Source organism: Cryptotermes secundus, unplaced genomic scaffold (genome assembly GCF_002891405.2).
Source record: "Cryptotermes secundus unplaced genomic scaffold, Csec_1.0 scaffold629, whole genome shotgun sequence".
NCBI classification, from domain to species: domain Eukaryota; kingdom Metazoa; phylum Arthropoda; class Insecta; order Blattodea; family Kalotermitidae; genus Cryptotermes; species Cryptotermes secundus.
Window position 1 is genome coordinate 567054 of NW_019744122.1, and position 15838 is coordinate 582891.

The 15838-nt window shown below is 36.9% G+C and overlaps 1 protein-coding gene and 1 long non-coding RNA gene across 3 annotated transcripts in view; one reads left to right on the forward strand and one right to left on the reverse strand.

Moving 5' to 3' along the window:
- LOC111874513 (probable E3 ubiquitin-protein ligase HECTD2) overlaps positions 1 to 4961 on the forward strand; it is a 60988-nt gene extending 56027 nt beyond the window's left edge. For both annotated transcript variants that reach the window (XM_023870076.2, XM_023870077.2), the window contains exon 16: positions 844 to 4961. In XM_023870076.2, coding sequence (XP_023725844.1) covers positions 844 to 1108 — 265 coding nt within the window. In that variant the 3' untranslated portion in view covers positions 1109 to 4961. The remainder of the gene's footprint in view (positions 1 to 843) is intronic.
- Positions 2467 to 8111, reverse strand: LOC117283098. Its single transcript, XR_004514115.1, has 2 exons — positions 7893 to 8111; positions 2467 to 7483 (listed from the first exon to the last, which is right to left on the reverse strand). It is a non-coding gene; the product is annotated as an uncharacterized LOC117283098 (long non-coding RNA).
- Between the last annotated feature and the right edge of the window lie 7727 nt (positions 8112 to 15838).

Consider the following 15838-nt stretch of genomic DNA (forward strand, 5'->3'; position numbering starts at 1 on the left):
ATCTCACTGAACATGTTTTTATAGTATTGATGAATATTATAAATCAACTTCTCAATGAACACTTTGTCTTGATTATCTCTCCTACAGATAATATAATTACATAGGTTATGTATCTACTACAACTGTATCAGTGTTTGTATTTTGGTATAGGAATGTATATTTTATTATCTTGTGTTGAAACATGCTTATATATGTATATTTTATTATTTTGTCCTTAAACATGACAGATTCTATATCCAATAGGTTGGTTTGACCTTATATGGATTGACAGAATGCAATAAATAAAGTAAAGTAAAAGTAAAGTAAATCTGTGTGATGTAAAAAAGTCAGCATACCAATACATATCAGTATACATCAATATCAAGAGATAAGGTAAATTCGGCAAATGTGTTATCTTGGCACTTGTAGATTTCATGGAATAAATTATATAACCTTAAATAAAAACATTATTCTAAGCACCCGATAGTGAACGGCAATTGAATTACAAAAGTTCTAACTTACTAAAATAATTTTGTTCTTTTATTAGTTCCCATATGTCACTATATTTTCCTGATCATTAATGCTGAATTTTTATTCAGCCATCCTCAAACTACTCATTCATATATTGCAAAGGTCTATGACTTCAATATCTTAACATTTATAAATATACATGAACATTATTGATAAAATACAGCACCTCATACTTTTAATAGACAAACAAGGGCCTATTTCACAGAACAGTGTTAACAGTTAACTGAAAGTCTTAGCAACTCAACAAAATTTGTGTAATTATTTTATGGTTTTCTTTTTTAAATCTAAGACCTAGGATATAAGATTTAAAATAGTTTGTTGTGGTCCACACAGAGACTTCTGGGAAGTGTTGCATTCACTCTCAGATGAACTGAAGAAAAAGTTCCTGCTGTTCGCAACTGGAAGTGATCGTGTCCCAGTAGGTGGCATGGGAGAGATGACATTCAAAATCACAAAAGTCACCAACAAGCCTGACAATCTCCCAGAAGCCCATACATGCTTCAATCAGCTGGTGCTACCGTTATATGAGAATGAGGACTTGCTACGACAGAAGCTTATCATTGCCATCTCAAATGCAGAAGGTTTCGGACTTGAATAAAATCCAGTGACATATCCCTATGAACATGTACCATTTGTTAAATGATTTAACACAATGTATAAACTCTTTGTGAGAACTTACAACAATCATTCGAGTGAAATTCAATGTTGCTTCCCACTCCCAACAGATGGGCAAGAATTTTCAGGATGTGAAGTGTAATGTAATTTATAAACAGAACTTGGTGCTAGAATATGAATCAGGCACTCTGCACATCTTCAGTGTGTCTTGTCCTGACAGGCATCATGTTCAGCTTCTGAACCAAGTCTGCAAAACTTTCCTTGAACACTGTGAGAGCTTCCTTCCTGCCTTATCCTTACAAGGTAAAATTTCCTGGTAGACCAGCCAGGTCAAGTGCATCATGCTCATGCTGCTCTGCCTTCTTTTGCAATGCCTCATGAAATAAATGTCTTTAAGATACTTCGGGATGGCCCCTCTCTGGTAGAAGGCAAGGAGATTCAAAGGATCACTTACTGCTTCATCAGACCTCTGCCTTGCCTTCATGGACATTACTTTAATTTTTAACTTACTTTCCTTATTTAAAAAAAAAATAAAAAGAGTCTTATGAGATAACCTCGCTGCCTGTGTATCCTCCCTAATTTCACTTTTCATGTGGTTCATTAGTTCTTCCCAGAACTTCTTGTTATGTAATCAGTTTAAGGTCTCACTTCCTGACACTCATGCACATCCTGCTTGTGCTAACACAATGACAGTTTCTGTCAGGATCATCACTCCTATCAAATATCAGCCTGTCACCAGGTGCACTGTGGATCTTGTTGACATGACTTGATGCCCTGCCTGTCTGCTGCTCCATTTCACATGTGGCAAGCCTCTCTTCTGAATGCCTTAACTCAGAGCCAGGCAGCTTTATGGTCAGTAGATACTTGACCATGCCCACAACATACAGTTCTGTCCAAGCTTCTCAGATAAACAGTCTGACACCCCATGCTCCTGCTTCCATTGAAAACAATGGCCTCGCTTCCACTGTCCACTGACGAGTTATCAGACATGTCTAAAGACAGTTCTGTGGAGGAGACAACTTCTTTGTATCCTTGCATGACAAATCAGTATGCTGTCATTGAACAGGTGATGCCATGTCATCACTCAGAATTTAATCATTATCTGTAAATCTTTTAGGCCCACTTCTGTTTTGTACAGAGTCTGCTCTCACATGTCTCTAATGCGTTACGCCAATCTCTGTCACAAGCCCACATGAATCTGAATGACGCCTCCTCGTGTTTTGTATGACAGTACTGATATTCCTGAAAGTCTCAAAGAGGCTTTTTTGGTATTTGCTTGCTGTTTTTTTAGACAACCATTAACAAAAAATACGCATTTTTGTTGACACATTTTCATATTCATTTGTCTTAGACCTTCCAATGAACGAGTTAATTTCTTCCCTGTTATGCACATAGCTTTCCATTTCTCTCATCTGTCTTCTGTTTACCCTGTATGGCTATTACTGCTGGCTGGTTCACTGTAATACTCACATGTCTACAAATTTAACTGTTCTAACTATGCTGGTTTATTTTCTAAGAAATTCCATGGTTGCATTAGTATATAAATTTCTTGAAAATCAATGGGAATAAAATTGTTATTTGTTTACTACATGTTTGTAATATTGTTCACTGTGTAACAATGTTTCAGACCTCATTAGTTTATAACTTGGAAGCATTTTGTTTTTCAAACACTCTTATGAGTATGCATTATCTCTTGTACAGGTTTAAACTTATGCATATGGGCTCTACAAAGTGTTAGTCTCACATGCATGTTCACATATAAGGTAGAAGACACCCTACCATAATGAATTTATGAATGTAACATCATTTTAATCACAGATGTGGCAGTACAAACTAATGAAATGGCAGATGAGGCATTATTTTTTAGAAAATAAAATACTGTTTTCAAGTGATCATGAGCTGCTGCTTTTGCAGTTGAATGAACCACTATAAAGTATTTTTCCAATCTTATAAGAATACTTTTGTTGAAGAACTGGTTAAAAGTAAAGTTAAGCTCTCCTTCTCAATTAAGAACACAATAGAGGACTGGAGGTGTGCTGCATACATTCTTAACCTCTGCATATGCAGCTGAGGGATCAGCTTTATAACCAGGCTGTTCTATCCCAGAGAACCATATGCAGGTACCTGTTTGGTTGGAGGCTGCATGAACCTCAAATCCAGTCTGGACAGGGTAGCAAAAATAATATAACCTCTTCCCCTGTCAAGTATCAAACTCCTATCACCCAGATCACGTTCCTGTCATTCAATTTTTAAAAAAAACCTTGATTCTAGAAGAAATGGTTAGAGTAACAAATCTGATGTCCCCTACTTCCAAATACACAATTTAGTTGAAGTTATATGTCAATATTATTTGCATAAATAAAAACATTACCTAATATTAACATTTATAATTAGATTTACAGCAACTCAGCTCTAATGCTTATCAGCTATAAACCATTCAGTCTTATTCCAGATTGGGGTAGACATTTACATTCAAAAACATGGTAAATGCTGCATAAATATTCTAGTATGTGTGCAACTGTAATATTTGTTGCAATATTGGAAACAATTTTTGTTGTACCATAAATTAAAAGATAAATGAGTCTTGAGGAGAACTCATATAGCCCACTTTCACATTACAAAGACGTCTAGTCTAGTCCTCCAAATCTCCTACTATTAATTACCATTACCATCATCATCATCATTTTATACAATATGTGCGATTAAATTATGCTTCAGATTCTGTTTATATCAATTTTTTTCTCATACAATTTCAAAGGTTCACACAATCACCATGTTTGAATTGCATCTTAATACCAATTTCACATGCCCATTTCAAATGATTCAATAGTTAACGCCATCAAAATGAAAGTTAATGAAAATGTTTTCATGACTGTCATTGTGTTTTCCACACTTAAGGAATACACCTTAACAAAACAGGTACATGCATTCATATTCTTACAGCTGACTGCAGGAAATTAAAATGTGATGCTGGGTTGACCTCCACTGGCATAACATTCGTATCAAGTTATGTGAAATCGGTTACTTAATTCAAAAGGTGAAAAGAAGACACACAAATCAACAGACACAAACACGGACACATAGCACTGCAATCTCATAAGTCTACTAGTTATTCTTATGAAAAGAAACTAAAAAATACAAGCAACAGTGACTCATTATGTTAGAATACACTGACAGTACAATACGAAGTGCTACCACAGCAAAGCCAACTAATATGACAAGCATACCATTGCCAGGCACATTTCACCCTGAAGGATAAACTATGCACATGATATAATACACTACATACTGATGTATTCTCAAACAAGATGATATCCCAGAATTAATTTTAAGTGGCTGAGGAAATCCTCAAAAGTCCTCAGACACGAATTGAATCCAAGACATCTCAAACAAGAAGCAGGAGTACTAATCACAATACCACAATATATTTAGTTATATACCTATACCTATATATGCCATAAACAAACTGTATTGTAAAACCAGAGAATATCTACAAACATTACCCCACTCAGAGGTGCAAAATATAGGTGACTTGTACAGACTTTTCATTACCATAATTAATGTGATATGACTTTTCCGTATAATAGTAGGCTCAAAATATGCCTGTTATACATTTGTACAGACTTTGATTCATATGTTGTTAGAGCCTGACTTAAAAAAATGAACTTTACATCTTTACATATGCATGGCAACAGCAACTTTATCATAAAAATGCAAATCAAGAAACTGTAGTTTAATATTTGGAAAGCAGTACCTTCAGCACAGTGAACAGAAGATAAATCGGACCTGAATTTCCTACTTATTTCATTCTTAATGAGTGTCAGTTCTTTAGGAAACATGACAGATACAGTCTCAGGCACTGAAAACTGTGTAAGATACATCCAAATTTACGTTATCACTCACAGATCTACTGAAACCATATAAAAGAGCAATTCTGTAATAACAAAATAAAATGCTAAACTTGCTTTTACTACAGAGTTACATTTTTGTCCCATGTATGTTGCATGATCTGGCAGTAATCATAACCTATTTCTCCTCACAATGACTTTCATCTCTTCTCCATACATTTTTACAAAACTTATGGAATTCTGAATTTAAGAAACAAGCAACAAAAAGAATCAGTACCTTCTTACATGGAGAAATGGTTGAGGTAAAAAGAACTACTGACATTGGAAGAAATTTATTTTAAACTTGTTGGATAACAACACTGAAAAGCCATATCTGGTTATAGCAATCTGGTTTCCTGTTGTTTTGTAATCACAGAAAATATTAATTAATCAGCCATACTATCACTAACCATTTTCATGGTTCTACAGCCATAACTTCTGGGATGTTTAAGACATCAACTATTTCATTTCAAGTACACTCTTATTAATCAGCTGCCCAGATTTACATGATTGAAAGAAATCCAACAATCAATAACTTTTGTAACCTAATGTAGTAAAGTGTCTTTTATGAAAATGTTGCACAAATTGCCTAATTCTAAGTCACAGCTGTTATTTGGAAAGGTGATTCTGTTCAAGATTTTGTTATACTTAGGAACTCATGAAATGAGCCTGACTGGAAAATGCCTCTGTGACAAACTTACTGTATAATGAATGTCAATTACACGATTTTTCATTGTACTGACACCAACATGTCCATAATTTGTGTTGGTTGCAATAAAATTACACTAAAATTAATTTGATCACCTTATTTACTGTTAAATGTATGAATGTTGGGGTACACGTTGTACAATTCCCTAATGAACCGTATAACAAAGCACCTTAATTTGAATCTAGAATTCTAGGGTAATAAAATGAAAATGATGAATTCTCAGTTGCATGCACAGTTTTTTTGTGGTTTATTTTACAACACTGTCAGTATCTAGCCTATATGGTGCCAAATGGTAGGAAGACTGATGAACTGGAAAGGATTCTGAGAAAGCACCTGTGGCCTAATTGAGATACCATCCAATACTTTTATCTGGAGGAACTGAGGAAGCTCATCAAAAACTTGTCTTGGAAAGTTAATATTAAATTCTATAACAAAACATGAAAAGAAACTGGTAGTCACAGCATTACCTGATTAGATATTTTCAATTTTATCTGGCCTTGCATGTGTAAATATTTGACGATGGGAAGTCATAATGTTTTAATTATCACCATGAGAAAATCATAATTCCAAAATATCGTTTCCTGAGCTTGCCGAACAGTCAAAGTTTCCTGTGTCAAGTGGAGAGAGGGAGCCACCGAAAGGGGCAGAATAAAAATGACATCGGATGAGAAAGTGGAGGCTCATGCTGTGATACAGTTCCTGCATTTGCAAGGGAAGTCTGCCAGGGAGATTCATGACCAGATGACTGCTGTGTATCAGGAAGGTGTACAGTGGTCAGTTGGAAGAGGCACTTTCATTGTGGACAGACAAACCTCGAAGATGGACCCCAAAGTGGAAGACAATCTCTCGCTGAGGAACCGGTAACTGTGGCACAGGTGGAAGCTTTGATCCTATCCGATAGGCGCATAACTATCGAAGCTATTGTTCGTGAGGTCCACATTAGCAATGGGTTGGTTTTCAACATCATCCATGACCACCTGATCATGATGGATGAATGTTGGGTCTATCATTATGACACTGAAACAAACGAAATGTGCAAGCAATGGTAACATGCAGACTCTCTGCCACCAAAGAAGGCCAAATCCCAGTCATCATCAGGAAAGGCGATGTTGAGTGTGTTCTGGGATCGATGGGGTGTCATCATGACTGACTATGTGCAAAAGGGCGTCACTATCATAGGCGAGTACTACCGGAACCTTCTGAGAAAATTACTGGAGGAAATGAAGAAAAAGCGACGTGGGGAAAGTGTGACCTTGCAGGGGGCATATGTAGAGGACTAACTCTCAATTTCTTGCACCTGTGTGTGTTTCTTCTGGGTGATAATTAAAATTTTATGATTTCCCCACATATATAAAGAAAAATCCCAGTATTCAGACATGACAAACTGAGGGGAGGGGGTGGCATAACATTTTTTGAAAATTTAATTAAACTTAATACATTATTTTTTAAAAAACTGATATAATAAAACTTTCGCATACCATTCATGGGTTTTGTAAAACATTATTCTTTTTATTCTACAAAGATGTACCAATACAATGCATCACTCCACTCCACCAGAAAAGAAAGCCTTGGTCATAAGGATATAAGCCAAAGCTAAATCAGACTGTTCAAATAATGGGAAAAAATCATTAAAAATCACATAAAAGAAACCAATACTTATTATTTGTGCAATGTATAGTGGCATACCAATAAGTTATAATTACCAGTTAAGAAAAAAATATTAAATTTAATGATGCTGACAGTACCTCGGTGAAACCAAGACCTACAACAGAGAAAAAAAAAGTATGTCAATGATTCCAGTAAACTTTCCATATCTTATGGATTCTAAGAAGCATCCAAATATTAGTTGGAAAATTTTGGAAGAAAATTTGTTACACCTTTGACTATAAAACGCATACATTTTACAGGTGGCCAAAAGGAAAATACTTACCCTATACTTCCAAATATATGATGCATGAATTTTTTAATGAATATGGCATACAAGAAAGTAGAACTCTACATAACAGATCCAGATTATCTCCAAGCAGAGCTCTTTGGAAAGATTACAACCACAATGCAAAACACTATATCCTAGACAACAGCTAAACTGTGTGTAGCGCAATATACTGCACACAGCCAGATTGCACATTTCATAGTGACCAAATGCTATAGATAAAAGTTGAATGGCTTACCCAGGGACTGCCAGTGGAGTTGCTGCATTTGTTCCATCCACACTATTGTTTTAGTCTCCATGTTCACTTGGGCACAGGATAGTGTAGTTGGTTGAAGCACAATACTACAAGCCAGAAGGTCATGGGTCCGATTCCCAACAAGGTCAGTGGATACATCAACTGACCTAATCCTTCCAGGCAAACTATGGCCCTGGGGTTGACTCAGCCTCTAGCAGAAATGAGTACCACAATCTTCCTGGGAGTAAAGGGTGACCAGCACATAAGGCTCACAACCTCACCACCATCTGTGAGCCAAATGTCTTAGAAACATGTGGAAGCCTCAACATCTCACAACTCTGTGGGCCTCCATGGCCTGTTACAGGGTTAGCTTTACCTTTTTTCTTTACCAAAATATTTACTGTCTCTCAGTTCCATAAATGATCAGCGAGAAACAAGTGTCAGTCATAAATATGCTCTGATATTAATACTAGCATGATTTTAATTCTCAGGTTGTGGAAACTGTGGAAAATAGAAATTACAGTATTCTTAAAATATTGATGTATTTATCTGCACAGATGTAAGAGGCAGTATAACCCACAAACATGAAGGAATGCATAGGGAAATGCAAGAATGGGGATCATTAAAGTGCAATAATAAAATTAAATTTCCTTTGTCTATTTAACCTTAAAAATCCTAAAAATTCTTTCCTTTGCAATATCTATAACATTACCAAACTACAAATATATTGTGGCATATTCGTTCAAAGCGAGAGATGTGGACTCATAACAGCCAGCCATTACTAGCAGTGACCCATAAACAACAGAGGAATGGTGTTATTGGAGTGGTCCATGCCAATGGCTGTGCATGCCACAGCTAAGCAACAACCACACTGTAACAGAGAAACGATGTTTTCTGCATGGTCTGTGCCAAAATGTTATAAGCAGGACTACCTGTCGCAGACCTGCAAGCTGTAGGAGTCAACCAAATAGGAACTCAGTGTCTGGGAGTATAACTAGGTCACCTTGTTCTTATGAGATATAAATACAGAGTTTCAAATCTGGCACTGTAAATTGTGGTCTTGACTCCCATGGGACTCTGACTCAAGAAAGACTGCATTGGCAAGGGTCAGCAGCAATTGTAAATGACAGACCTGTCCTCTCGTCAGAGAGGGTGCCCCACATCAACAAACCCGCAACTGTCTGGTCTGACAGTAATAAAGATCTGGTCTTGGACCCAAGATGGTTGTTTGATACGAAGATAGGCTGGCTGCCTCATTGTCAGTCATAACACAACTTTGACTGACCTGAGGAGTGAGTCAGTCAGTCAGTCAATCAATCAATCAATCGTTTTCTGAGTGAATTAGATAATCGCTGAGGTTCGGCTGTTGTGAGCTGTTACTGTGAGAAGCTTGTTGCTGAGGCGAGGGACAGTTCAGAAACCCAGAGGAAGGGGAATGTTCACCATTGGAAACTGTTACCAGAGGGCTAGTGAACACACAGCAGGCTGAGAAGACTAAGTGCGTGCTCTAGTGAACTGCAGAGTGTGTGAATTAGTGAAACAGTTATAATTACTTGTAGTCATGGATCTGTAAGAGTTCAATAAATCCAATTACCAATCCAAACCCTGTCTACACTCACTCCATACACATGACAATATGTTGTACAAAATTAATATAATAATACTAAGAATTATATAAAAATTTATATTAAATTTAAAATTTATTATATAAGGCACAGACTTTTCACATCTAATGAAATTACACTATACACTTATTACATTACAAGAATATTACAACACAAAAATAAATAGGAAACATTACTCAAAATATAGTACTAATACAAGCACATGCTCTGAATAGCCACAGGTCTTGGCTTCCAAGTTTCAAAAATGAAAACTTCACACTATTGTACCGTAAGGCTTAGAGTCTTATTAGATTACTTCTTAAAAATCAGTACTATTCCAATAAGGATAACAGTGCTTGGAGTGAGGCTGAGATGCGTGAAATGTCATCCTGCCTTCCTCCATTGGATTTCCACCTGCTTAATATCATGCTACTCAGGACGTTTCTCCTGGCTGTGGTGCAAGGGATACCTGAAGTAACACACTGTGGAAGTAGTGTGGTAATGTTCTTGTACAATCAAAATGTCCTGATGATTTGTTACCTTTCATTTTTTTATGGTCACTTCAGTGAGACCCCTTTCAGTGGATTCTGATGGCATTACTACATAGCATAATAAAAGCATCCAAATAATATCCAGTTACATCCACACACTACTACTGATTTTCTAATTAGAGCATACATCCCAACAGATATTAACAGAAATGAAAAATGAAAAGTTGCAGTCAAATTTTAAAAATGCAATAAATTACATCTCCCCTGTTCTTCCTACAGTTTCAGAACTGGGCACAAAACAGAATTTCTAATCAATCAAGTCCCTAATTCAAACATTCTTGAACCAAGTTTGCTCATACGGTAAAACAGGAACTCAACTGTTAACCATTATGGACATTTGTAAGAATTAAAGCTTGACAAGTTGTAAATATGCTCTAGCTTCTGAGCTGGGGGGTTAAAGAATAAGAAGTTCTAGACGCCCATGTTGAGGAATTTCAGATTTGTGGTCTGGCAGAAATTGTTTCTTGTGAAAGAGGACAACTATCCTGATGTAATTCTCAGCAACAAAATAAATTCAGGAATCCAGTATTTCGAAGTCAGCAGGGGATAGTGGCCGCTGTTGAACACTTATAAAATTCCACAATTGGCTGAGAAAATCTTTAGTATCATTAAAGCCAACACTCATCTTAGTTCATAAGGGATATAAATATTAAACTGCAGATCTCATTTTCTTGCATCTTCAAACTCAAAATTTGTGCATGTTAATCTGGAATCCTCCCCATTCCACACCAACCCTAAGGTAATTCTCCCAGCTGAATCTTCAGATTAATCAAGTGCAGCTAACACAAGTTCAGTCAGTTCTGTTATTTGATCCATAATGCATACAATCTACTCCACTTCTGCTTTACTGTACAGTACTGATCATTTTAGGTCACAAATTGTCATATTTCAGTCAAGAAGTTGCCCAGTAATCTCAAAAATAAAATTCGGTATTTCTTTTCATTGGATCTTCAGTTTGATGGGTACCAATATTTAGTCCATTTCAAATACTGCATCCTACTACTTGTGAAAAAGCTGCACATTTTTAGGGCTCTTACAAGTATATGTCAGTCTTATCCAGTGCATATGTTAAGCATACGACACCATCATGACTCATGGTCATGTATCTGTTACATAGACAAAATTATATCTGCAAGAGAAAGAAATACAGTTTCATTTTTATCGTAAACTAGGGCTGCCACCTTTTTAAAATGACCAAGAATATGAATGTTTTATCTGTGTCTACGGAATCTTGGATTGTCCAGTACATGTCAGGATTCCAACTCAGGACCTCAACATGAAGAAGAACCAACCACTACAATGCAATTATCAACAGAAATCAAGCTTAATAAAACAATTCCTGCCCTAGACCTAGATTTCACCAATTAATAGCATTCTCATTTAAACTGACAAGTGAGAACTGGATGAAACCTGCAAAATTTATATTATATGGGATTTTATTTTTGGTACTGAAATCATCTATCCAAGAAACTGAACCACTGTCTCCAGACCATCTCTTAGATCCCTCAGTACATAATAATTCACTTTAGAATTTATTTAGCTAAGAACTGGCAAGCTGGTCACGGTAGCTGAGCGGTCTAAGACATGTACTGTCTTCGCTCGCTTGGAAACCGGGATCGTGGGTTCGAATACCAATCAGGGCATGGATGTTTAGTTTGTGTGTGTGTGTGTGTGTGCGTTTTTCTGTGTTTGTGTATAGGTATAGGCCTTGCAATGAGCTGATCACCCACCCAAGGAGTCCTACCGAATGTGTAAGATCTAGAAAAACCGAAGTGAACGGACAAGTTCATGGAGTTAGGCCGAGGCCTTGGGCTGTAGTGCCAAGGGGGGGAAAAAAGAACTGGCATTCCTATTTAACTCCACACAGTGAAACTATGATACTTTTTTCAGTTTCAACTTTGTATGCACAAGTGTAGACCCCAAATTAAATTCAAACTGAATCTTCGGGCTCAGAAGAAAACTCAACTACAACAAACAATTCAGATTTAAATGTAGAGACAAATATGTAATCAGTATGAATAAAATAAAACCTTACATACAGAGAGTTAATCCTTAACAGCCTGTCTGGCTATACCCTTGACTTCAAATTGTATCCGAAGATGGTGTGGTAGACTACAAGCTGGTTTCCTTGGTGCTAGTCAGGAATGTCCTACAGGAAATGTGCAAAATAAATCTTTATGGGCACTATCTTCTGGGATATAATGCTGTGTAGTCTGGCTTCAGAGGAATGTACAGCCTGGTTCAAAGAATAAGTGAAGCAAGAAACCAATAAGTAAGAGGTGACAGCTGAGATTATACCTTCTGGTATGTAATGCAGTGTAGGAGGGTAGAACTCCACCCATGTTTTGGGTAAACATAATGCCTCCATCTTCACTGTCACTGAGTAAACCAAGCAAGAAATCAACAAGAAGCAGGCAGCAAGCAGAACCTATGAAAACTACTATCTTCTGGGATATAATACCTTGAAGCCCCATAGAACTCCAGTGACATTCTGGAGGAACACACTCCCTCCATCTTTAGGGTCAAAGGGTAAGACAAGCAAGAAATCAACAACAAGCAGCAGCAAGCAGAGCACTGTGGCATTCATTTTCTGTCAGATCTGACTACCTCACAACAATTGATTTTTGTCAGATCACTGAATAAGTCGGGCAACAAAATGAAGTTGTTCATATATAGCTTACGTCTATGTCCTTCCACATTTTCCATCAGCTGTTTTGCAGCTGCACATGCTGTTACGATATCTGCAGTCACACATCCTGCCATTCCCTAAGCAGACATATGTATCATATGAGTAGCCAGGTATGCCACATAATTTATTCCAAATGTGTGTCCCTTAGGCACATGTGTCTGGAAATTATCCTCTCCTTCAAAAGTATTATAACTTTGTCTGCAACCAGACATTCAAAAAGTGTTAAATATTCTGAGTATATGCCCTAAACAAAATTTGTTTGAATAGTCTGTCATAGTTTGAATCATTAGTGTCAAGAGCATGGTCAATTTTTGAAATGTGAAGAAATCTATCAAGACTCACTGTTGTCACAAAAAAGGTGAAAAGAATTGTTCAGTATGTGACCAACAGTCTTTCAAGTTGCACACCACCTGATGATCATTAGTTGATAAAAACATGCTGTCAGTTCAGGGATAAATAACTACTATGTGGATGGCTGATGAACACTAAGAATTTTCAACACAACAGGATGCAAAACTAAAGCATACATAAAGACTGTACTTCAGAACTTCATATACAGGTAAATGTATTAATTCTCAACAACCAAGCTACCAAAGAAGATCTAAAATTTTGTGATAATGGTATATTAGTACAAATATTATGTTTCTGGACATCATTCATTGTCCTGTTTATATGTAGGTAAGTCAATAAGTAAGTTACAAATGGATATAGAACTTAAACAAATAAAAGTACTGATTTGAAAAATGCTTTTATTTCTCAACATAATCTCCCTGTACATTGAGGCACTTGTCCCATTGTTTCACAACCCCTTGAAAACCAGCAGCATAAAATTCTTTGGGCTGCTGTCGGAACCAGGCATGTTCACAAGGCATGGCCTACCTCATAATGCATGACAGGTTGCATGCTTCCATTGATTGGCCTTACGAAGCTTCCCGAGGATGTTACAGTCTGTCCTTGAGGCTGGAATGCGGTGAGCAGATGCCTTCGTGATCCCAGAAGACTGTGAGCATCAGTTTCCTGGAGGATGCTGTCACCTTAAACATTTTTTGGCAGGCGACACAGGATATTTCCACTGCATTGATGCACGCTTTGTCTTGGGCTGGTAAAGGTGAACCCGTACTCATCACCTGTAACAATCTGGGCTAGCATATCGTGTCCTTCATCGTAGCAGCAATTGAAATGCTGTAATGCCAGGCCCATTCTTTGCATTTTGTGTTGTGGGGTCAGCATGCACGGCACCCATTGTCCACACTCTTTGTGAAAACCTAACCTGTCCGGCATTATGAGGTAGGCCATGCCATGTGAACACACCTGATTCCAACAGCAGCCCAAAGAATTTTATGCTGCTGGTTTTCAGGGGCTTGTGAAACAATGGGACAAGTGCCTCAGTGTACAGGGAGATTATGTTGAGAAATAAAAGCATTTTTCAAATCAGTACTCTTATTTGTTTAAGTTCTATATCCATCCATTTGTAACTTACTTATTGACTTACCTCCGTATTTCAAAACACAGTGTTTAAGAGACTGGATTCTGTTTCCATCTTCAGATAACACCTACTTAGTTGGTCCCAATAAAGAGATAATCCTTATCTCTGAACTAGCTCTACTGATTGGGACAGACTGAATAGTTTTACCTGATGACAGAGACAAAATCCAGTCTCTGAAATGTTGTGGTTTGAAACATAAACAGGGCAGTGTTTTTAGACAAAAACAGAACAATGGATAATGTCCAGAAACATAATATTTGAACCAAGCTTCTACTGTATCTGAAAATTATACTTTAAAAATGTTATTAACCACTTTATTTTCTGACACACTTTTTTCGGACACTTAAGGGTATTTAAGAAATCAGGCAACTAGCCAGTATGCTGGAGGTTTAAATGTCATCTGTTAAAGGTTAAAATCTGCTGTGATACCATATTCACTGGCTTTGTTCACACAGATGTATCTTAATCCAGTACGAAATATGGAAGTTTTTATAGACATCTGAACCACATGGAATTACAGCAAGCAATATTCTCATGCTGTCTATGCAACCTGAGAAGGTTACTGTTTACAGTCTACAATAGTATTGAACAGAATGGTTCCCATACATTCCCACAACTCAAGATTACAGATTTCAATGCTAGGGGTCAATATCACCTTACGGTACATGTAAACATACAGACACTTAAAAAATATCTTTGCTTCACCACCAGTATCAACATAATTGTCATACAACTTGCTTATTACCATTCTGCAATTCTCGCAGGGATGGATGTAAAATATAGTGCATGAATTCCTTGAGGTGCTGCTGAAATGTCAATGTACACAAACTAATTACCAATTAAACCAGAATTTGGATTTCTGTCGATTCAAAACAATACAGAAACTTAACTTCACATTTTGTTTCTTCATATGTAATTACAACACAACATTAAAGTAAAAAAGGTTATCTTGCAAACTTTACATACTTACTAATATATACATGTCACAGTGGTTATTCACAAGTAGCAACAAATATATGCCATCAATGAACACATTAATATGATACTGTCCTGAAGGAAACAACAGGCGTGTGTCAAGTAAGCACCTTGACTAAATACATTCTTTTATTAAAAGGCATGTTGTTTAACCCTTACACTGCTGCGGTCGACATTTATCGATCTCTGAAAAATATGGCATCCTTACTGCGATCGACAAAACCCGTATTGTGACTTTAGAGTTTCAAATCTCAGTTTCTTTGCACCAATCTCATTCAAACTTGGCGGGTGCATAGTGATCTATTGGGAACGTAATGAAGCATCATTCATTTCAATGGCTGCCTTCTTCTGCCCTCTAACTTAAGAAATGTAAAAGGTTGCATCTGCAAAGCTAGGCACGCGCTCCATTGTCATGTGACGCGGGTAATTCACAGGGCTAGAAATGGCTTTGTATAGTGCACGGTATTTTCTATAATACGTAGTTTTAAATAAAGTTGTGGATTTTGGTCAACATGTGACAATGTGATAAGACTAGGATAGTGAATTTTGTACTTTTTTGGTCATCTTGGACAACCCTGATTAAAATGGACTTTTCCCCTGTGACAAATGCTGAATAATTCAATATTTTTGCAACTTCTGATTAC